General features: G+C 42.9%; 2 protein-coding genes across 5 annotated transcripts in view; both read left to right on the forward strand.

The window, feature by feature from the left end:
* The window catches only part of LOC311243535 (uncharacterized protein), a 54338-nt gene extending 49321 nt beyond the window's left edge, over positions 1-5017 (forward strand). For all 3 annotated transcript variants that reach the window (XM_084332789.1, XM_084332790.1, XM_084332791.1), the window contains one exon: positions 999-5017. In XM_084332789.1, coding sequence (XP_084188915.1) covers positions 999-2723 — 1725 coding nt within the window. In that variant the 3' untranslated portion in view covers positions 2724-5017. The remainder of the gene's footprint in view (positions 1-998) is intronic.
* Positions 5018-12983: 7966 nt separating this feature from the next.
* On the forward strand, positions 12984-23943 carry mis18a (MIS18 kinetochore protein A). Of its 2 annotated transcripts, none has more exons than XM_084333137.1 (3): positions 12984-13087; positions 16244-16944; positions 21846-22092. In XM_084333137.1, the coding sequence occupies exon 2, from the start codon at positions 16346-16348 to the stop codon at positions 16928-16930; it is 585 nt and encodes a 194-aa protein (XP_084189263.1). In that variant the 5' UTR covers positions 12984-13087; positions 16244-16345; the 3' UTR covers positions 16931-16944; positions 21846-22092. The 2 variants fall into 2 exon arrangements, with proteins under 2 accessions (XP_084189263.1, XP_084189262.1); XM_084333136.1 differs by lacking the exons at positions 12984-13087; positions 16244-16944 and adding exons at positions 20987-21101; positions 23672-23943 and having other exon boundaries at positions 21846-22516.
* Positions 23944-24146: the final 203 nt, after the last annotated feature.

Genomic DNA, 24146 nt, shown 5'->3' on the forward strand with positions numbered 1-24146 from the left:
TAATTTAAGATATAGTTTATGCATTCGCAAATATGAGAGCTCTGTCATTGAAGTGGGTGGTGGCAGCATTACTAACAGTAGCGATTTTTATTGTTTTGTCATGACCAAACATAATCCCAACATAGATAGGAGGTGTACTGTATGTCAAATGTCGGTCATGTGGTGGAAGAGTTTAGTACAGTCACACAACAGAACACCGCTGTAGTACAGTCACACAACAGAACACCGCTGGTTCGACCAGCGCTTGTGCCGCGCCGCAAGGTCGTGTGCTAGTGGATTGATTGATTGGCCGTGTGGCCAATCAGAGAAACGCTGAATGAAAAGCTGAACACAAGTTGGTTGCCTTTAATATTCACGCCTCCAGGATAACCGGGAAAACAACAACGTTTACCCAGATATCCTGCCCCTTGCGCCAATACACAACTCGGTTGACTCCCGGGACAACTCGAGCAGCATCACTAACGCCAGCATTGTTATGCCTAGTGGCGCAGATCCTACCTGGGCGCGAGTTAGCCCGATAGCTAAACATCACGCGACGTCCCTCGATCTGCTGTCAAAAGACGAGGAAACCCCAGGGCAGGCCCGACGCGCCGTTGGAACATGCCGAGAAGATTCCAGGGGCTGGAAAAATCTTCGGCAAAACCCAACATTGTTCAATTTCTCTCTGCATTTCATCAACCGCTAGTTACATGGGATGCAATGCACATCCATGATGGAAAACGAAAAAAGAGGAAAGGAGTGTGACCACGCCTGGTGCCTTTATAGGGGTACACCGGGGCGGGGCCTGGTCAAGTGCATGGGTGTTTTGTTTCGTTAATGAAGTACAGTAGGTACTGGAGATGAGGTATATCTCAATGGCGAAGAGCGAGATGCGATTGGCCAGTACGAGTATATAACTGTACTGTAGCGTGGGCATCTCTCGGAGTGCCGCTCCTGTGTAGAATGTTGTACTTGCCAGTTAGCAAGTCATCCTAACCTTGACGACGTTGTGTTTCCAGCCCTTCTCTGATGCCAAACAGGAAGCAGAGACTCCGGTCCTGATGGCTCCGACAAAGTACCAGGCTCGCTCCATTGTGGAAGCCACCATTGGAAACGTGGCAGGAGCAGCCATACCCACTACTCCTACTGCTACTGCTCCTACTGCTACTACTGCTGCTACCCCTCCTACTGCTGCTGCTACTGCTACTACTGCTACTGCTACTACTCCTACTGCTACTACTCTTACTGCTGCTACTCCTCCTGCTGCTACTGCTGCTACCCCCACTGCTGCTGCTACTGCTACTACTCCTACTGCTCCTACTCCTACTGCTACCCCTCCTACTGCTGCTGCTACTGCTGCTACCCCCACTGCTGCTGCTACTGCTACTACTCCTACTGCTGCTGCTGCTACTGCTACTACTCCTACTGCTACTACTCCTACTGCTACTACTCCTACTGCTACTACTCCTACTGCTACTACTCCTACTGCTGCTCCTACTGCTACTACTCCTACTGCTACTACTCCTACTGCTCCTACTCTTACTGCTACTACTCCTACTGCTCCTACTCCTACTGCTCCTCCTACTGCTACTACTCCTACCCCTCCTCCTACTGCTGCTACCCCTCCTCCTCCTACTGCTGCTGCTACCCCTCCTACTACTGCTCCTACTCCTACTGCTGCTACCCCTCCTACTGCTGCCACTGCTGCTCCTACTCTTATTGCTGCTGCTACCCCTCCTACTTCTACTACTGCTTCTACTCTTACTGCTCCTCCTATTCCTACTGCTGCTACTCCTACTGCTGCTACTGCTGCTGCTCCTACTCTTATTGCTGCTGCTACTCCTCCTACTGCTACTCCTGTTGCTACCCCTCCTGCTGCTGCTGCTTCTACTCCTGCTCCTACTCCTGCTGCTACTCCTGCTGCTACCCCTGCTGCTACTCCTGTTGCTACCCCTCCTGCTGCTGCTGCTTCTACTCCTGCTCCTACTCCTGCTCCTACTCCTGCTCCTGCTGCTACTCCTGCTGCTGCTTCTACTCCTGCTCCTACTCCTGCTCCTACTCCTGCTCCTGCTGCTACTCCTGCTGCTACTCCTGCTGCTGCTTCTACTCCTGCTCCTGCTGCTACTCCTGCTGCTACTCCTGCTGCTACCCCTCCGGCTCCTACTCCTACTGCTGCTCCTACTTCTACTGCTGCTTCTACTCCTGCTCCTGCTGCTCCTACTTCTACTACTGCTTCTACTCTTCCTTCTGTTCCCACTGTTGAACCGACTCCTCCTACTGCACCCACTGCCGAGACCGGGGGGAAGCCGCGAATTGTGGAGGTGAAAAAGGAGCCAGATGAAGAGATGGTGTATTCGACGGGGGAGGCCCCCGACGCCGGCTCAACCATGATGACCAACGGTGACGAGAACCACGTCAAGCGGAAGTCCATCTTCAGCTTCCTGCCGCCCGCCAAGACCAGGAGGCTCTCTGAGCTGCAGCTCTACCTGTCAGAGCCCCTAACGGAGGGGGACGACTCCACCATGTTGTTCTGGAGCTGCGCCTCCCGCTTCCCCCAGCTGCAGAGCGTCGCCAGGAAGCTGCTGCCCATACCGGCCAGCTCGGGGGGCTTCGACCGACTCTACCCGCTGGCGACGTGCATCGTCAAGGCCAGGAGGAACCGCGTGCCCCCCCACGCGACGGAGAGGCTGCTCCTCTACAGGGACCACGTGAGGAGAGGCTGCTCCTCTACAGGGACCACGTGAGGAGAGGCTGCTCCTCTACAGGGACCACGTGAGGAGAGGCTGCTCCTCTACAGGGACCACGTGAGGAGAGGCTGCTCCTCTACAGGGACCACGTGAGGAGAGGCTGCTCCTCTACAGGGACCACGTGAGGAGAGGCTGCTCCTCTACAGGGACCACGTGAGGAGAGGCTGCTCCTCTACAGGGACCACGTGAGGAGAGGCTGCTCCTCTACAGGGACCACGTGAGGAGAGGCTGCTCCTCTACAGGGACCACGTGAGGAGAGGCTGCTCCTCTACAGGGACCACGTGAGGGAGAAGCGGGCAAAGACGCAAAACGGGACGACCAAACATTGCCGGCTGCACAGGCGGCGGCGCCTGGGGACTTGAGCTGTCTTCCATTTGGAGAACTTGCATACTTGCTTACTTGAGGATCCTTCTTTCTGCCACAACGTCCTCACACCCTGTATAGCTACAGTTTTAAAATTATATTTATAATAAAAGTAGGATGTGGACAGGACGAGGACTAAAGCAAACGACCGGGTCGCGACACAATGGTAACCACAGAGCTAGCGTGCTTAGAAGAATGGTAACCACAGATTAGAACCACAGAAGTGGGTCTGGCCATATTTTGGCACTACAATTATCTCCTTAAGGCGAAAATAATTGTAGGTGTTACGAGATATTATTTTGGGGGGAAACCCAGGGTTGGTAACCATGAATAGATGAAATTGAGAAAGGTTGTCCATCAATTGTTGTTTATTTACCTGCCAGATAGTCAATCACAGGTTGGGACATGAAGGACAGCCACAAGCCAAATGCTAGCAAACTTTAGCTGTGAGTGGTAAGAATGTGTTCTATTCCAAGATACTGTTTGGTCGGTAGGATAAGTAAGTGTTTATGGATTCTAGGGATATAATTCGATATTCTATGGAAACTATTCTACCATACACAACATCCCTAATGGTCTTATGTATGTCTCGCTCTCAGCAAGATATACAACTATGCAAGCCTGCCAGAGTAGGAATGCTGAATTTAGGATAATTCTTTAGTGACGGAATTGGTCACTTTAGCCTGGTATCAGACCTGTTGTAGCCTGGTATCAGCCCTGTTTCAGCTTGGTATCAGGCCTGTTCTAGCCTGGTATCAGACCAGTTTTTAGCCTGGTATCGGGACTCTTTTAGCTTTCCTATTGGTCAGTGATAACCTCTTGTAATTCTGACATGTTCTCATTATGAGTTGATGGTTTTGTACATGAGGGTTAGGCCTTAGTGATATATAATTCCCCATGGGGTATTTATTCCTGCATAACTCGTTGAAGGACAACTCTGGCGTGGGTGAATGTTGAGGCTCACGGTCATCAGATTCCCCTACCTTCTACACATCATTCACTTCTCATTCAACTCAAAACTATGTCAAAATCAGGCTTCAAAGATTCTAAACTCAAGAGTAGTAACCTAATAAGAAAAAGAAAAGCAACTTTGGAAATGTAAAGTTTTTCTTTTTAAAGAACAGGTAACATTATGGGAATGGACTCACCGTCTTCTCCAGATAGATGGATATAGATACCAATTTCCTCTCTGTGCGCTCAGTAGAAAGCTACCTGGCTGCAAGCTAGCCTAGCTTAGCGCAAATGAAAGGAAGCGGATACGAACCAGCTAGCCTAGCTGTTGTCTAGTGGTCCGGTATTCCGCATTCTACTGAACGCACAGAGAGGAATCGGTATCCATCTTCCTGTCCGACTCTGGAGAAGACCGCATGTGCATTTCCCATAATGTTGCTGTGTTCCTTTAAGTTACTACTTTTGCACACTGTTTCACAGAAATAAGGTTAAAAAAAACAGCCAATGTTTGAAACATAGTGGGAGTTCATATTGAATGATGACAGATTTTCTGAGTTTCAGTTCAGTGACATTATTTGTTCATTGTATTACATTAAGCCCATTTTAAATATGTTGTTAATTCAGGATCTACACTACAGGCCTATGTTTTGTTGTACTTTAAACTTGAATGTAAACACGTTGCCTTAAATGACAACCGTGGAATGTAACAGGAAAATAAATATATTAGTTCCTTTTCCTGAGTCATTATACGAAACTGTGCCGTTTCCTATTCTTACTGTTTGATTTTCAAAGTACTGTTAAAAGTATTTAAACCCATTTTTGGATTAAGTAGATCCTTACCTCTATGTGCCATGTCATCTCTCAGGCCATCTTATTTACTTTCTTCATATATAATCAACAATATTTTTAAGGATAAAATCCCCCTTGTTACACAAAGTGTAACACAAAGTACAAAGTGTATTGTAAAGTAAGCATATATTCACAGCATCTTCTGTTTCAAGAAAAGGTTATGAAAACAAAATTATAATTGTATTAATTTCTTTGAGTGGATTACTGATCTGTTTTCACTTAACCCTTTGTTTACAAAGGGTTAACGCTTTCACTACCACACTACAGACAGACAGTTAACCTTTCACTACCACACTACAGAAGGTTAACCTTTCACTACCACACTACAGACTGTTAACCTTTCACTACCACACTACAAAGGGTTCACGCTTTCACTACCACACTACAGACTGTTAACCTTTCACTACCACACTACAGAAGGTTAACCTTTCACTACCACACTACAGACTGTTAACCTTTCACTACCACACTACAAAGGGTTCACGCTTTCACTACCACACTACAGACTGTTAACCTTTCACTACCACACTACAAAGGGTTCACGCTTTCACTACCACACTACAGATGGTTAACCTTTTCATTACCACATTACAGGTGGTTAACCCTTTCACTATGACACTACAGAAGGTTGACCTTTCACTACAGTCTGTAGTGTGGTAGTGAAGGGGTTAACATATAGACGGTTTATTTGAGACAGTGTTAAAAAAAATTATATTACTATTAAGTAACAGGGTTGACAACAGTTATGGTTATACTGTTTGTTTAAGTTACAGTTATGGGTTTATGGAGCTATAATGGGACATTCATAAGCCTTTAATTCAACATGACTAATCAGAATATTTTGGAGATGGATTTATTGAGAGGTTTTAGCATAGAAGATGATGAAACATGATACTGCAGATGTAAATGTAAACCAACAGTTATATTAAATAATCTATTGAATTGGCCTTAAGAGAATAAACAAAAGCATAATACTGTGTCTGCTGTGCCCCCTCAAATGCAATCAGTGGTACCCCTGTTAATAACAGCGGTGAACCTCTGCGACAAGCGTCTTTTTGCGAAGCATCTTGCGAATTTTTTTTAAATGGCCTGTCCATCGGTATGCTTTTTCTACTTTTACTAGCTATGGAGGCCAAACAAGTCAAACTATCATATAAAAAAAAAATTAAAGTTATGTAATGTCTGACAGTGGGGGAGAAGCTCATTGTGTTAGCCCTGTTACCACCAAAGCATAAGTTGAAAGTAATTTTTTTGATATTTTGAACATATTAAATTAACATGTATAAGAACATTTAAGCCTCAAGAATGCACATCATGGGGTGTCATGACCTGTATCGTTTACATGGCTAATAATGGCTGCCAATAAACATTTTCGCCAACCCTGTTACCATTGGTTGACAAAGGTATATGCTTTTGTGTGTACATTCAAATTAACTTTTCTTACCAATAGTATTTAAATATACAAATTGTTGAAGGTTGTCAGCCAACAAGCCACAAAAGCATATACTTCTGTTAACCCTGTTATCCAAATTTTTTATTGGCAGCCATTATTAGTTATGTAGTAAACACAGCATGATGTGCATTCATGAGAGGCTTGAATGTTATATATAAGGGACAGTGCATATTAATCAACATCTTTAGCTAATGAGCTTTCATCTGTAGTCCCTGCCATTTCAGTTTTCAAACAAATAACTTGCGTATGCTTTTGTGGTAACAGGGTTGACACAATGAGCTTGTCCCCCTCTGTCACACATTACATCATTCAAAGAAAACGAATCAAAAGATGAGACTTGTCTTTTCACCATCAACTTCATAAAAGTCTGAGGATTTCACTTCCTGGAAATCTGGACTTTTGGAACAGCAGGGGTGTTTTCATTCAAAAGCTACAGGGATGCTGACAACATGGGGACATGACTAAATTGTTCTTTCAACATTTTACACAGGATAAAAACCATTCATGAGTAATGAAACAACGACTGGGGCTTTATATAAGTTAAAGTTGTTTTGGCCTCAATAGCTACTAGAGATGATACTGAGACGGCCTATTTTATATTTTGCAAGATGCTTTGCACAAAAATGTGTTTAATATTGTTTAGAAACAAATTATGAATGTTTTTATGCTACATATTTGACCCCACTTCGATTCGATTACAATTCTTCAGGCAACGATTCAATCCATCATGAAATCGTTTCATTTGACCACGATTTCGATTAATTTTCGATCAGTTAATTCCCCAAGAAATGTTGAATACACAAATGTGGCTGGGGGAACTGATTCACTCAGCATGAATGGACTATAGGTCAATAATAGGGGTGTAAATATTTTACCCCACTTCGATTCGATGCATCATGAAATCTCTTGACCATGATTCGATTCGACCTTAGCATTGCAATTGCAATTGCAATTGCGATGCATTGTTACACCCCTATACAAGACATCATTGAAACTCAATTATATATTTTTTTTTATTGTTTATTCATTCATAGGATTGAATGACCCCTCCACCATATTGTGTTTCTGTCTATATGTACAGTTCTGGGTTTTCCAAAGTCATTTTCTCATTTGGATTAGGACTGGGCCATATGGCTCTGGCCAAAATAAAAATGTTATGGTATAACGTTAAATGACCGTATTGAGTTTTCCATATAAATTACAACGTGATGACATATTCTCTGTCTTTATTTTGTAATACAATTGCCACATGGTGCAACTTTATTGAAAGTTGTCTTTTGCCATCTAATTCCCATCACAAAGTCTTTATAATACGTGGTATTTTTTAAATGTATATCTTTGCATAGCTCCATGACAATATACCTTACAATACACAGTAATTTATAGATAGACTCTGAAAGGTTGTAAGCTGTGGGGAAATCAGATAAAAGCGGCGCAAACGGAGAAGAAGGATGCATATCTAGAAGTAGGCTAGCAGGTGCAGCACTGATCGAGAGATGAATAAATAAATTTTGTCTGCAAGGCGTTCATAAATTTTTGGATCTCAACGTTCATCTGTGGTCAAAATAAATGCCTTGGATTGATTGATTGAAAACTTTATTAACAGATTGCAGTATGGGTACAATACAGTACGGCTCAATACAAACAACTAAGGATGCAAACCAGAAAAAGACTTTCGTCTTGTTTACATAAGGGTCCTCCATTTTCAATTAATCAAGACATTTATGACATAAATTAAGACATAAAAAGTACTGTGTAAGAAAAAGATATCATAAAAAAATTAGGGATGGGACCGAATATTTGAAAATTTGAATAGTCGTTTCTGTTATTAAGATCGATTAAATTTTTTTACAATATTCGTTTTGTAAAAAAATATATATAATTTTTATTTTCTTATTTGTTCTTTTTATTTTTAATGCTTTTTTTTATTGAAGCAAACATTCTTATTTAATTACTTTTTATATTTAGATGCAGCCTAATTTTCATAGCCTAATTGATCAAAAAGATGCACATGCTACTGTTTCTGTTTGTTTATTAAAGCCGGTTGACAGGCCAATGCAATGCTGTTATTATAGGCTACGATGGTGAATGGTGTAATTTTGATTTATTTTTTATTAACAGATTGCAGAATGGGTACAATACAGTACAATTGTTAAGGGGATGCAGACTAGCCCCTTTCGTGACTTTCGGTTTGCAAGCCTGTGGCTTTTGTGACCGGAGTCACTTGCCCACCCGCCCCGATCACCCAGTAGCGAAACGACCAAGCGTCGTCAAGGGGCTCGCGGTGTGTCAAGAATACATCAGATCTGAATTTCAAATATACCCAGCGTACAATATGGGTCTAACACAGCTTCACGATGGGGTCTGGAAGCTCGGAGTTGCTAATAAACAGTTTAAAACATTGTTACTCGACGAGTGGTATTTACAGACCGAACGTCCATCTCCGCCGTTGGTGTCACAGCGCATGCGCACCATGCCGCGTTCACGTTACTGGGAAGAAGCGGAAGAACCAGAGGACATCTCGTTGCTACAACTAGGAAGCCTTCACGCTTTGACTCTATATATATCTATGCATGAAACCATAGATAGTGTTCTATATATATCTATGCATGAAACGCCCACATCCATACTTCCGCAATTCGTGACGCGAAGTGGGAGATATGGGGTCTATAAAAGAATCCCATATGTCCTAGTAGGAATTACCACTAGGAGGCTGACGTGAATGGTTTTTCCCAGTCGGAAACTGGTTCTTCCGCTTCTTCCCAGTAACGTGAACGCGGCATGGTGCGCATGCGCTGTGACACCAACGGCGGAGATGGACGTTCGGTCTGTAAATACCACTCGTCGAGTAACAATGTTTTAAACTGTTTATTAGCAACTCCGAGCTTCCAGACCCCATCGTGAAGCTGTGTTAGACCCATATTGTACGCTGGGTATCTTTGAAATTCAGATCTGATGTATTCTTGACACACCGCGAGCCCCTTGACGACGCTTGGTCGTTTCGCTACTGGGTGATCGGGGCGGGTGGGCAAGTGACTCCGGTCACAAAAGCCACAGGCTTGCAAACCGAAAGTCACGAAAGGGGCTAGATGCAGACCAGAGAAAGACTTTCGTCTTGTTTACATCAGGGTCCCCCATTTTCAATTCATCATAAAAGTTTTGAAGGAGGATAGGGATTCACATTCCTTCACGGTTGTGGGTAGGGCGTTCCACATTATTGTGGCATAATTGCGAAACATGTTTAGTCCCTTGTTTGAGCCGAATCTGGGTTGTTGTGGTCGTGGACTTCACTGACCTTTGGGAAGTATTTTGACATGTACATGGGTATCTTAGTGGTGTAGTGTATATTGTAGACCAGGCCCAGCAAGTTGCTGTACTCTGTCGTCTACTCTAAGCCATCCTAGGTTGTCAAAATGGGGAGGGGTGAGGTGGGTTTTAGGAGTAAGGCCAAGCAGTAGTCTGACCAGTTTGTTTTGAGATGTTTGTAGCCTTGTTTTTGGGGCCTTTGAGGTGCGTTTGGAGGGCACGCCGCCCCCGTCGCTTCCTGATTCTGCTGCGCAGGCGCACCAACCGACCTGTAGGAGTCGCTGTCCACAACGTCCAATCCCCACCCATCAGCTTCCCATCCCACCCCCTAATACTGCCAATTGTATTAGTATGAACGACCAGCCAAGCTGATAGCAATGCGGAGAGCTGGGCTCGAACCCAGCGTCTCCTGCATTGGTTTTTGATTGATTGATTGAAAACTTTATTAACAGATTGCAGAATGGGTACAATACAGTACAGCTCAATACACACAATTGTTAAGGGGATGCAGACCAGAGAAAGACTTTCGTCTTGTTTCCACCAGGGTCCCCCATTTTCAATTCATCAGGACATATATGACATACATGACATACAGATAGTCAGTACTGCTACATCTATACATTTATGACATACCAGATTTGCAAATACAGTACTGTTTGTGATACAGAAGGAGTCAAGAAAAGGGAGTATATACATTTGACGTAGAAACTGTACATTGGAGGAGGTTGGGTGGGGGGGGTTGGGTACACTGGGATATTGACAACCATACTGGGTAATTTACATTGGAGGTGGTTGGGGGGGGGGGGGGGGGGGGGGGGGGGGGGGCACACTGTATAAACAAGCAAAACTGTACATTGAGGGGGGGGAGACTCTGTACAAACAAACGAAATTGTACATTGGACTATTGACAAAACCATACTAGGTAAATGACTGTACATTGGAGGGGGTTGGGTTAGGATATTTACAGGGGCCAGTGTTGAATTGCAGTCTCCCGTAGGTGTCTCTTGAGAGAGGTTTTGAAAGTGGGTAGTGATCCACATTCCTTTACAGCTTTGGGTAGGGCGTTCCACATTGATGTGGCATAATTGCGAAACGTGTTTAGTCCCTTATTTGAGCCGAATCTGGGTTTAACATGATTTGTGGAGCTCCCTCTGGTGTTGTGATCGTGGTATTCACTGACCTTTGGGAAGTATTTTGCCATGTACATGGGTACCTTGGTCGTGTAGTGTATCTTGTAGACCAGGCCCTGTACTCTGTCATCTACTCTAAGCCATCCTAGGTTGTCAAAGTGGGCAGGGGTGAGGTGGGTTCTAGGAGTAAGGTCAAGCAGTAGTCTGACCAGTTTGTTTTGAGATGTTTGTAATTTTGTTTTTAGCGCCTTTGAGGTGCTTTGGTACCATGAGGTGCAAGCATAGTCGTAGTACCCCTGAATGAGTGCTCCTGCCAGAGTCTTCAGGGTATTCTTGTTTACCAGAGAGGAGATCCGGTACAAGAATCGAGTTCGTTGGTTGACTTTTTTTATTACATTGGATGCCATTTTGTCACAGGAGAGATTAGCCTCTAGGATGGAACCCAGGTAGGTAATTTCATCTTTCCTTGTGACAATATTGTCACCCACTGTAACTGAGAAGCCGTCGGTCTTGCTGAGTTTGTTATTTGAACCGAAGAGAATGGACTCTGTTTTGCCCATGTGTAATGATAGTTTGTTATCAGCGAGCCATATGCAGATTCTGCCTAGTTCCGAGCTGAGGGTTTTTTCAACCTGTAACTTGTTCTTGTCAGAGACCAGCAGGGCTGAGTCGTCCGCAAACAGGAACAAGTTGCAGTCACAAGCTGACGACATGTCATTTGCATAAATTAGGAACAGTAGCGGTCCTAGTATGCTTCCTTGTGGAACACCACAGCTCACTGTGAGAGGGGGGGATAGGGTACCGTTTACCTCCACCATCTGTTCCCTCCCCTCAAGGTAGGATTGCATCCAGCTCACTGATAGACTATCAAAACCAATTGCTTTTAGCTTGTCAATCAGAATGGAGTGATTGACCGTGTCAAAGGCCTTTTGTAGGTCCAGCATGACCATGCCGCAGTATTTGCCTGCGTCCACCTCTTGTTTGATGTGGTCATTCAAATAGAGAAGGCATGTGTCAGTGGAGTGGGATGTTCTGAAGCCAGATTGGAATTCGTAGATTAGATTTTTTTCCGCTAGGTACTTTTCGACCTGTTCGTAGACTATTTTTTCCATGACTTTCGAGATGGAGGTGAGAATAGAAACAGGGCGGTAGTTGCCTGGGTCTAATTTGCTGCCCTTTTTGTGCAGAGGGGTCACCCTCGCAATTTTGAAGTCCTTGGGGACGTGTCCCTGTTTTATGGAGAGGTTTATTATGTGTGTGATGATTGGGGTGATGGCGGCTGCTGAGTCTCTGAGGAATTTGGAGGGGATGTTGTCATGGCCAGTGGCCTTGTTAGGTTGGAGGGCGCTCAGTTTATTGAGTACCTCATCTGTTGTTACCATTTCCAGCTTGAAGTCGTCCTTGCGGACCCCTAGGTTTTTGTAGTAAGCTACTATGTGTTCTACCCCATAAAGCCCTGAGTGGGAGGGTAGTTTGTTTACCAGTGTTGTGGCTATGTTTGTGAAGAAAATGTTTAAGTAATTGGCTACATCCAGCTTGTCTGTGATGAGCGTGTTGTCCGTTTTTATGTTTATGTTTGAGAATCTGGTTTTAAGTTTTTTACTGCATCCTAGTTGATTATTGAGTAATTTCCAAAGTTCACGTGGTTTGTTTTTGTTTTCCTCAGTTTTGACATTGATGAAATTCTTTTTTGCAGTTTTGATCATGGAGTTTACGTCGTTTCTTAGTCTGTTTCTTTCTAGTTTGAGTTCAGTCACGTGGGCTTGGAGTTCACTGCTCGTGCTTTTAGTAAGCTTTGACTGATTTTTACGAAACTCAGAGCATTTTTTGTCTCTGGTTTTCATAGCGGCCAGTATTTCGGAGTGCATCCACGGCTCAGCGCGATTTTTTACCCTGGTGGTTCTTAGGGGGGCCATGTCGTTTAGTATTGTTGAGAATTTGGTGGTGAGCGCCTTGCCCACTGCACCACCTAGCCTCCATAGTTATTTGATATAGGTATAGGGACTAGACAACTAGTAGTAAATAATGAGTTAACGTTCCGAAAAGCTTATTGATAAAACGATTCGGGTAAAGAAATCACAGAATGGGACTTTAAATCATAACAGTGCACACTCCAACTCAATAGGTGGCGGTATATACCTTAGTGATTCGTTTGTGACCCTGCATAAAGCTCAAGAGAAGCTCTTTGAATACAGCCGCCAGAGACAGACATCTCAAAACAGCCCGCGAATGAATTGCTTTGGTTGAGTTATGTTTATTCGTTGTCGTCAAGCTGAACTCTCGTAGTTATTTGCTTAGAAAACAAGACGGTAAGTGTTTTCTAAAGTCGTAGCCTACATGCAGAACTTGAAAGATATAACGCTACGTTATTTAACCCGCACGTATGTCGAATTTGACTCCATTGCTTACACCCTGGCTCTTGATTGAAACTGTAATTAACAGATTGCAGAATGGGTACAGTACAGTACAGCTCTAAGGGGATGCAGACCAGAGAAAGACTATCGTCTTGTTTACATCAGGGTCCCCAATTTTCTATTCATGACATTTGTGAATTGTGACATACAGCTTTATGACATACATGACATACAGATATAATAATCTAATCTAATCATCGAATCTAATCATGACATTTATGACATATTACAGATATACAGTACTGTTACATTTTTGACATACAATATATGCAAATATACAGTACTGTAAATACAGCCAGGGGGAGGGAACACATTGGGAGGGGGGGGGTCATACATATGGGTAACTCTGAACTCTGTTGCTACTCAATTTATACCTGCCCACTGCTTTCACTGTCTACAACTACGCCGGCCGCCTGAATGCCTTCTACAACATAACTGCATTTCCGCGTCTCTGATTGGCCAGGTCATTTCTGGTCATCTGACATGTACGCCCAATCGTGGGACCGCAAGTTTCTACAATGGTTAAGCTTAGGCGCTCTTTCGAAGTAGGTTAAGGTTAGAGTTTGTCTTAGAGCATGGCGATAGAATGCCTGCCCTGATTCCGACGGTTAAGCTTACGCACTCTTTCGAAGTTGGTTATGGTTTGATTTGATTTTGATTTTATTTTATTGATGGATTAAAAACACACAACAAGGATCCAAAGGATAACATGAGAGAGTAAAACCCTTATTTCCGTCATGGTCCCAGGGCTGTTAGGCCACAACAAAATACACGACAATAACACAACACTCATACATTTAAAACATTATAAGACTAACCTATCGCTAAAATTGTATACCCCACAATAACTAAAAACTGATTGGAAACCCATTCAAACTATAGGGGGCTATTCTTCTATTCTGTCCATGAGCCACTTCCTGACGCTTCTCTTGAAGCTGTGGAGGCTCAAGCTCTGCTTGATGGGGAGAGGCAGCTTGTTCCAATCCTGGGCTCCAGAGAAGGTAAGGGAGCATTGGCCCAGTTTCGATCGGAAAGAAGCAGGCTTCAGGTTTGCTATGCTTGCTCTAGTTCTGTGGTTGTGGGATTCGTTGACCGGGGTGAAGTAGTTTTGGAGGTATCTAGGGGACCTTTGGTTTATAATATTGTGCACTATGTTCAGTCTGAGCTGGGTAACTCTGGCCTCTATAGGAAGCCAGTTTAGCTCCTGGAAGTGACTCCTCCCTATGTGGGTGCGAGGGCCAAGACCCATTACCACCCTTACTAGCTTATTTTGGGAAACCTGAAGCTTCTTTTTTATGTTCACTGACAGGCCCTCGAACCACGATACGCTACCATAGTCAAAGTGGCAGAGTACTAGGCTATTTGCTAATAGCCTGAGGCTATCTCTGCCAAGGAGGTTGGCTTTCCTAGCTAGGTACCTGGTGCGGGCGTTGACTTTGCCCAGTACTTGGGAGGCCATAGCCTCCCCATCTAGGCTCCCGTCTATCATACAGCCTAGATACTTCGCTTTTTTTTGCTGTTTTAGGGTTACAGCTCCTAGCTGGATATTAAACTCCCGTGCTTTCCTGAGCTTGGGCTTGGAGGCTAATAGTACTGCCTCTGTTTTACCTAGGTGAAGAGAAAGCCTGTTGTCCGAAAGCCACCTGCTGACCCCTGCAATTTCTTCACCTAGCATCTGTTCTAGTGTGTTCTGATCCTTGTGTGAGACTAGCAGGGCTGAGTCGTCTGCAAATAAAAACAAGTTACATGAGCATGCTGCTGACATGTCATTTATGTACAGTAAAAAAAGGAGAGGTCCTAGCACGCTTCCTTGTGGGACCCCACATACAATGGGCTTGGCCTCTGACATAGTGCCACTGACCTCAACCCGCTGCACCCTATCAGCAAGGTAGGAAGAGAACCATCTGACCACTGTCTCAGACATACCCAAGGCCTTAAGCTTGGAGAGCAGTATGTCATGGTTCACTGTGTCGAAAGCCTTCTGTAGGTCTAGAAGAACTAGCCCACACAGCTTACCTGAATCTATCTCCCTCCTGATACTGTCTGTAAGATAAAGAAGACATGTTTCAGTAGAGTAAGACTTCCTAAAGCCGGATTGGAGGTCGTACAGGAGGTCATGGCTGCTTGCATATTCCTGGACTTGTTCATGGACTATCTTCTCTAGGACTTTGGATAACACACTTAAAATTGAGACTGGTCTATAATTGCTGGGGTCAGATTTGCTCCCTTTTTTATATATAGGGATGACTTTGGCATTCTTGAAGTCGGTGGGTACCTTGCCTAGGTCCAGGGAGAGGTTAATAATATGGGTTACTGGTGGAGCTATAACTCCATAGAGTTTGTCTTAGAGCATGGCGATAGAACGCCAGGTAGTTTGCAGGCTGTTAGACCCGGAAATAGGCGCAGAACTTGCTGTCCCACGATTGGCGCACATGTCGCATGACCTGGCCAATCAGAGCGCAAAACTCGAACGCGGAAATGCAGTTCCGTCGTCGAAGGCATACACGCGCCCCGGCCCACACTGTAATCACAGTAATCATAATAATCTCATATTAACTACCTACCTCATACTATAGTCTACCCATATACTCTGTATGATAGCATGTACAACAGTGCTGTATATACTGCATATTTACATTTATATTTTAAACATTTTATATTTTCTGCATATATATATATATATATATATATATATATCCATATTTGTCTGAATATACCTGCATATAATCCCTCTATACGTAATGCTGTATATACCATATATATATTTATTCTCAACGCATAATATATATATCCACACCTGTCGGTAGGTACTTACCTGCACATAAACCGTTTACATATCTGTAGATACTAGATCTATATCTGTACATATCCTACTCTTACTAGTTACGCTGCCAGTATGACTACTACCAACTGTACCCAGTTTAATCACCTTGTATATTGTACATTGTATATTGCTGTTGTACTCTGGTTGGATGCCAACTTATTGTCATTGTACTGTACTCGTGCTGCATAATGACAACATTTTAATCTAATCGAATACATTTCTTACAGTAAGCCTAGCTAGCGGGACCCAGTACTGTCGACTAGACGTGGCTGCCTAACATTGGACCCATAACAACAACAACAACAACAACAACAACAACAACAGCAACAATGGCAAGAAGAGCAAAATACCCACAGAACCTTGAAAATATGACCTTTGTTGTCACCACTGAGGACGACTACTCAACGACTACTGCCAAAGAAGATGTAACGCTGGCGGAAAACAATGACGAGAATGACCAGCCCGTCGTCTTCTTGTGTGGGAAGTGCAACTTGCCCGTCGGCGACTCCCTGTCCTGGAACCGAATCGAGGAAGAGGAGAACCAAATAATTTTGAATCGCGTAACCGCCAGTGTCTTGATTGGAAAGGAACCCGTTTTACACGAGCACGGCAAGATGAAATCCGTCTGCGGGGTCGTCCGCCTCTCCTGTCGAGGCTGTAAGTCGTTGCTAGGCATGGTGTACATGTCCACACCCAAGAGCCTGGACTACAAGAGGTACAAGTTCTGTCTCGACGTCGCGGATATTGAGAGTTACGTGCTGGGCTCTGCGGACAAGCAGGTGTTCGTGGGCCCGAAGGAGAAGTCTCTCAGCCTGGTTAACAAATGCACTGTTGAACAACAGCTTGACGAGATGAAGTCGCTGGTGTTGACCCTGGCCAACAGGATGACAGAGATCGAGGCTAACTTAGAGTAGCTGATCTAAGCATGGTAAGTTAAGATAATATATTCCTTCATTGATCCCCTTGGGGGAAATTCAGGCATCATAGCAGCATGGGGGAGGGGAGGTACAGGTAGTAAAAAAAAACAGTGTAAACAATATAACAAATCAATATAATTAACTCTGGACATGTGCATATGGGCAACAAGGTGCGAGATGAGGGTATGTATGCCCTCTCAGTTATATTTGCCCTACAATAAGTAGTTACAATATATAATCTAAATCTAATCTTCAGAACATCCCACTCCACTGACACATGCCTTCTCTATTTGAATGACCACATCAAACAAGAGGTGGACACGGGCAAATACTGCGGCATGGTCATGCTGGACCTACAAAAGGCCTTCGACACTGTCAATCACTCCATTCTGATTGACAAGCTAATCAATTGGTTTTGATAGTCTATCAGTGAGCTGGATGCAATTTACCCAGGCAAGCAAGTAAGAACAAATTCTGATTTTATTTATTGTCAAAAGTATGCATAATGTTGTGTTAATTCCACAACAAGAGATATGTAATGTTAATTACCTGAAATTATTCCGTTTTTTGGGGGCGGAAACCCTGCATATATCGGTATCGGTTGATATAGGTTGATATCGATATCGGAAATTAAGAGTTGGACTATATCGGTATCGGTAAAAAAGCCAATATCGAGCATCCCTAGTTATTACCTCAGATGTCAGAATCATCTGCAATTGGTTACACTGTTAACTAGCTAACGTTTGATATATTGGTTGATATTTCCTCAGATATCTCGTATCCTTCTCTGTGCATCTCCCCTACTAGGCTTCAATAGAACTGGCACCAAGCTGAGCATAGAATGCTGGTATTCTGACGTGATGACCCTTCCTTTTATAGTTTCCTTGGGGCCAAGCAAGCGGGCCCATTCAGGGCACTCGCTCCAAGCGGCCTGGTTATGAACTGTCACTGCACTAGCGTGAATGAATTGTGGAATGTTGAGATCCTAGAGTGTGGAAGCTGCTTCTCTCCATCAGGGGCGGATTTAGGATTGTAGGAGATCCGGGGCTTAGCCCAGATAGGTGCCCGCGATAGCGGGCACGGATTTATTTTACTTCGACACCACAATTTTTAACTTATACCACCACCTTGAAAGTGTTAATATGCGTCTTTGTTTACGGTTTGATTATCACTGATACAAAGTAAAATAGTGCAGTGCAATAAAATAGTTAGTAAAATAGAATAAAATAATGCAATAGTGCATTGCAATAAAATAGTTATCATCGTATTTTTTCGGGAGGCCGGTAAGGAGTGCATTACAGTAGTCGAGTTGGCTTGAGATAAAGGCATGGATCTGGTTTTCAGCGTCCTTTTGATTTATAAATGGCCGTACTATGTTTCTAAGGTGGAAAAATTAAGTTTTTGTCAACTTGTTGATTGTGATTTAAAGCTTAGGTCTGAGTCTACCATAACACCAAGACTTAACTCACTCAAATACAGCTAGCAGCTGGATAGACCACAGATGGAAATTAGCTTCTGCTAAATCTGGTGCAAACATATTTTCATGTAACAATGATGAATTGTCAAAAAAAAAAATATATATCATTATCATTATCATTATCTTTTTTTTTTTTTTTTTTTTTTTTTTTTTTTAATAGATTCGGGGCTTTTCAGAAAACATTCGGGGCTTGAGCCCAAGTAGCCACCCCCTAGCCCCGCCCCTGCTCTCCATGCCCTCAATTTTCACTCTATCTCTGACTTTTTGGGTTCAAAACACTCACAATGTTCTCTACTCGCTCACTTATAATATATATACCGGTATATATATATATTTTCTTTTTGGTCTAGCATGTTCTGTTCTCCCAAAATCAGCAGAAGTTCCACATGTGCACTGGCCCCCTCTCTCTGCACTCTGAGATTGAACTACCATTAACGACCCAGCAGGTCACAGACAGTTTACTCACAGGGCACAGACACTGGTCCACTCACACATACACACACGTGCACGTGCACGTACACACACACACACACATTGCTGTACAGACATGGGTCCAACACTGTCGCATTCAGCACACAGTCAGCGGTACATTGGGTGCAACCACACTTTCACAATTTCCCTGGAATTATCTATTCGTCAGAAAAGCAAGCCTTGTAGAGTAGACCAGGTTTGGTAAGCAAATAAAATAGACTTATAAAACTAATAAAAGACATGAATTCATTGGGGCAGATATAGTCGACATCATCACTCACTCACTTACTCATCACTCACTCACTCACTCCGTTTAAAGGCCCAATGGATAGCCCAACCACCCAAAACAGTTGTATGGGGGCCCAACCACCCAAACTTCCCTTTTTGATCTTAAACTAAATGCAAAGAAAACTAAATCCATGATGTTCACAAGGGCTCGCTCAAAGCCAGTGAATCATATGCATATTGCTACGCTAAAGGGAGCAACCATAGAACATTTTTCATCCTACATTTTTATTTGATTTGATGTTTTTTATTTTCGTGTCTTGTATGCCCAGCCCATATGGGCTTACAAGACACATAACAATAAGTATATAATAATATACTTGACCAATTATTTGACAAATGACATATAGACCAAGATGGCCACAAGAAAAAGAAAATTACAATAAAACGTAATATAACACAAGCTGTACGCAATGTATGTAAACAAAAACGAGGAATTCAAATACAATTATATAGGATATAGTGTGTTTTGTCTCAAGTGCCATGCTTTCTCCAAAAATCCTCCACAAAAAAACAACTCAACATACAACTCTCAGATTGCCAAAACAAATCTGGATTTACAATTTGAATTTTCTCAAATAAAGCCCTCCTCAAAGCGGTGTCCTCCACCACTCCCAGATCACATAGAACACACAACCGCTCCTCCTCAGGTTTACCTTGGAATCTACCCACTTCCACAGCCAATGGCAGGGTGCCAGACCTCAGCTGGGCACACAGAGACCTCCGTCTTCTCTTTAAGTTTTACATTACATAAGGTTCAGTAAAATACTCATTTTTAATTACAACATATTTTCTAAGTTTAGGTTTTTTCCATATCTCCACCTTCCACTTATCCTGATGGATTGTTGATAATTTTGTTTGAATTATGTGAACCTTACACTGCAGATTGTTCATAAAAATCATACTTAAGTCCGCAGAAGAAAGAATCATGGACATCTCTCTTGACCAGGGATGACTGTGTGCTCTGTCCCAGTTAAATATCTTTTTTGTCACCCTGTCATTTGGCAGCTGGACCAGGCGGTTCCATAACCTAACCATTTCACCTTTTTGCTTGACCAAGCAAGAGTATCTTTCCAATCTAATTAGCATTGCCTCTAGCAGCTACCATACCAGGTCCACAAGATGGCTAATTTAAAAAAAAAAAAAAAAAAAAACGAGAATACACACTGAACTAGGAAGAACAGCTTTTTCAAGCTTCGCACCTTGGGCATGGAATGGGCTACAGGACCATATCCACTTAGATACCCTGGTCTGGTCTCTCTCTGCGAATTTAAATCTGTATTACATAACTTCCTACGAGAAGAATGTCACTGCTTTCTGTAGTCGGGTCCCAAAATTACTGTATTATCCTGTATTATACTGTCATACACTTTTACTATTATGTAGACTATTCTGTTTTGTGTTTACATGTGATATATTGTATGTATGCACTTTTATTATATTCTTGTGTGATGTACCGCACATTTTATTGCTGTCTGATATATTCAAATGTTATTGCTGTCATCTTGGCCAGTGGTCTCCCTTGCAAAAGAGATCTTGTATCTCAATGGTACTTTTAAATAAAGGTTACATTTTTTTTTTATTATTATTATCTAGTAGATTTATTCAGTTAGTGGTGCTCTTGATATAGGGACTAGACAACTAGTAAATAATGAGTTAACGTTCCGAAAAGCTTATTTTCCATCTACAGATAAAACGATTCGGGTAAAGAAATCACAGAATGGGACTTTAAATCATAACAGTGCACACTCCAACTCAACAGGTGGCGGTATATACCTTAGTGATTCGTTTGTGACCCTGCATGAAGCTCTTTGAATACAGCCGCCAGAGACGGACATCTCAAAACAGCCCGCGAATTAATTGCTTTGGTTGAGTTATGTTTATTCGTTGTTGTCAAGCTGAACTCTCGTAGTTATTTGCTTAGAAAACAAGACGGTAAGTGTTTTCTAAAGTCGTAGCCTACATGCAGAACTTGAAAGATATAACGCTACGTTATCTAACCCGACGTATGTCGAATTTGACTCCATTAATGCCTACATACGACTCTGAACTCGTTTTCCTACATTGTTGCATTACAGTGTGTAGTTGTAGACCGTGAACGCAGTTGAGTAGCTATACTCAATGTATACCTAGCTACTCAATTTATACCTGCCCACTGCTTTCACTGTCTACAACAACTGCCCCACACTGTAATCATAACTACCTAACCTACCTCATACTATAGTCTACCAATATACTCTTTATGATAGCCATGTACAACAGTGCTGTATACCGCATATTTACATTTTTATATTTACCCCATATATATATCCATATTTGTCTGAATATACCTGCATATAACCCCTCTAATAGATATGCTATACAGCATTATGTATATAGAGGCTCTATATACGTAATCCTATACCATATATATTTATTCTCAACGCATAATATCCACACCTGTCGGTACTTACCTGCACATAAACCTTTTACATATCTCTAGATATATATCTGTACATATCCTACTCTTACTAGTTACGCTGCCATTATGACTAACTACCAACTGTACCCAGTTTAATCACCTTGTATATTGTATATTGCTGTTGTACTCTGGTTGGATGCCAACTTATTATTGTCATTGTACTGTACTCGTGCTGCATAATGACAACATTTGAATCTAATCTAATTAATTTCTTACAGTAAGCCTAGCTAGCGGGACCCAGGACTGTCGACTAGACGTGGCTGCCTAACGTTAGACCCATAACAACCACAATGGCAAGAAGAGCAAAATACCCACAGAACCTTGAAAATATGACTTTTGATGTCACCACTGAGGACGACTACTCAACGACTACTGCCAAAGAAGATGTAACGCTGGCGGAAAACGACGACGCGAATGACCAGCCCGTCGTCTTCTTGTGTGGGAAGTGCAACTTGCCTGTCGGCGACTCCCTGTCCTGGGACCGAATCGAGGAAGAGGAGAACCAAATAATTTTGAATCGCGTAACCGCCAGTGTCTTGATTGGAAAGGAACCCGTTTTACACGAGCACGGCAAGAAGAAATCCGTCTGCGGGGTCGTCCGCCTCTCCTGTCAAGGCTGTACGTCGTTGCTAGGCATGGTGTACATGTCCACACCCAAGAGCCTGGACTACAAGAGGTACAAGTTCTGTCTTGACGTCGCGGATATTGAGAGTTACGTGCTGGGCTCTGCGGACAAGCAGGTGTTTGTGGGCTCGAAGGAGAAGTCTCTCAGCCTGGTTAACAAATGCACTGTTGAACAACAGCTTGACGAGATGAAGTCGCTGGTGTTGACCCTGGCCAACAGGATGACAGAGATCGAGGCTAACCTAGAGTTGCTGATCTAAGCATGGTAAACAAACAATATACTGCCTGCATGCTCAGTAGGAATAGGCCTACTCAAAATATCAGCACATTCATCTAATCCAAACTGCAACACCACCATGTAGACAATGTCCCATAAGTGGTTATGGATTAGGCCTGTGCAGAAGAAACATCTTTTATCAGGGCACAAGTCATTTCATATCTCGATAAAGATATCACGATATAGTCATTCTTTTTGTAAATTCGATAATAAAAAAAAAAAAATCTTTACAAAATAACCACATGGCTCATGACTTCTTTCTGATAATCCTCTGAACTAATAGAAATTAAATACACTTTCTCTTTACTTCTTTTTATTTGGAAGTGTTAGTTATGCAAGCCCACATGTAGAGAAGTAAAGCAGGGTCTGACTAAAATACTGCTGTAAAACAGTTTTTCCAACAATGGTGATAGAAACTAGAGAAAAATATCAATAGAAATGTTTATTAATATATATATATATATATATTGCACTGTTTGCACAGCCCTACTACAACAGGTTTTTTTTGTTTTTGTTTTTACCCTAGCCCTGTTTGGGGTGATGCGGTTGATGTGTACTAGAGCCCTTTCGTAGTTACCCAGCTATCTAGGTGGCTGTGCAGCTGTGTAACTGTTTAGTTCATGCATAATGAATATCAGCTAACTAGGTGGTTGTGAGGCTCTGTAACTGTTTCGTTACGAACCACTTCATTCATAATGAATAGAAGAATTTATTCATCATGCAGATTAACACACATGCGAGATGGGCGACACATAGGAACACACACACATGCATTGAGTCACCGGAGTTCAGGGAGTAGGTGCGGAAAGGTGACTATAGTTCGGCAGAGAAAGTGCAGATCGACTTGGGATTGGTCTCTCCGTGTTTAGGAGACTCAGGCGTATACAAGTCTATTGGGATCATGTCTCCAGCACCCCCACAGCCGTAGCTACAACCACTTAATGTCAAGGCTCTCATCCACATTCATTCATTTTCTCCCCCCGCTATCTCTCCCATGAGCTCGATGTAACGTGGAAGTGCAGTGATCTATTGGGGAAAAACTCCCTTTTTTAGATTGCTCCTGTGTTACTTTTTTTAAATAATTTTTTTTATATATCACCATGACAACCATGCCCTGTTTTGATCTCTATTTCCTGCTTGCAGGGTGCAGGAGGAACCCGAACATACTTAGCTTGGCCTTTAAATTCCCCAAGGAACATAGGCCATCGATGAAACCCCTCCCTCTCTTGGTGTTGTGCCCTCCGGTCCAGTTGTTGCCATGACAGCCCTTCGTCTCCTGTGCTGTGATTCTTCTCCGGGTGGTTCTCTGTCTTCCTCTCTTCCTGCCCCGTGGATTCCACTGAAGAGTAGTTCCAGGTTTTGTTTAAGAAGTTGTGAAATGTCAGGTGCCAGGTGTTCTCCCTTATCCTACATAAAATCAGCAGTATGAAAAATACTTTTTTTTTTTGTATTTGTATTCTTCTGTCTTGTATTTGCACTTTATAATAATGAGCTTCAAATTTGTCATTTATATATATATAATAAAACAACTTTCTATCTGAGTTTGCTTTCTGAGAAGCCGTTACCATGGCCTTGTTGGCTTAAAGGAAAGGAATTCATGTTGGATTAAATACAAACA

This window comes from Notolepis coatsorum, assembly GCF_963971535.1.
Source record: "Notolepis coatsorum genome assembly, chromosome: 17".
Lineage (NCBI taxonomy): Eukaryota > Metazoa > Chordata > Actinopteri > Aulopiformes > Paralepididae > Notolepis > Notolepis coatsorum.

Excerpts from the sequence above, each read along its gene's own strand:
- mis18a (XM_084333136.1), top strand. The coding sequence starts at position 21,918 with ATGGCAAGAAGAGCAAAATACCCACAGAACCTTGAAAATATGACTTTT.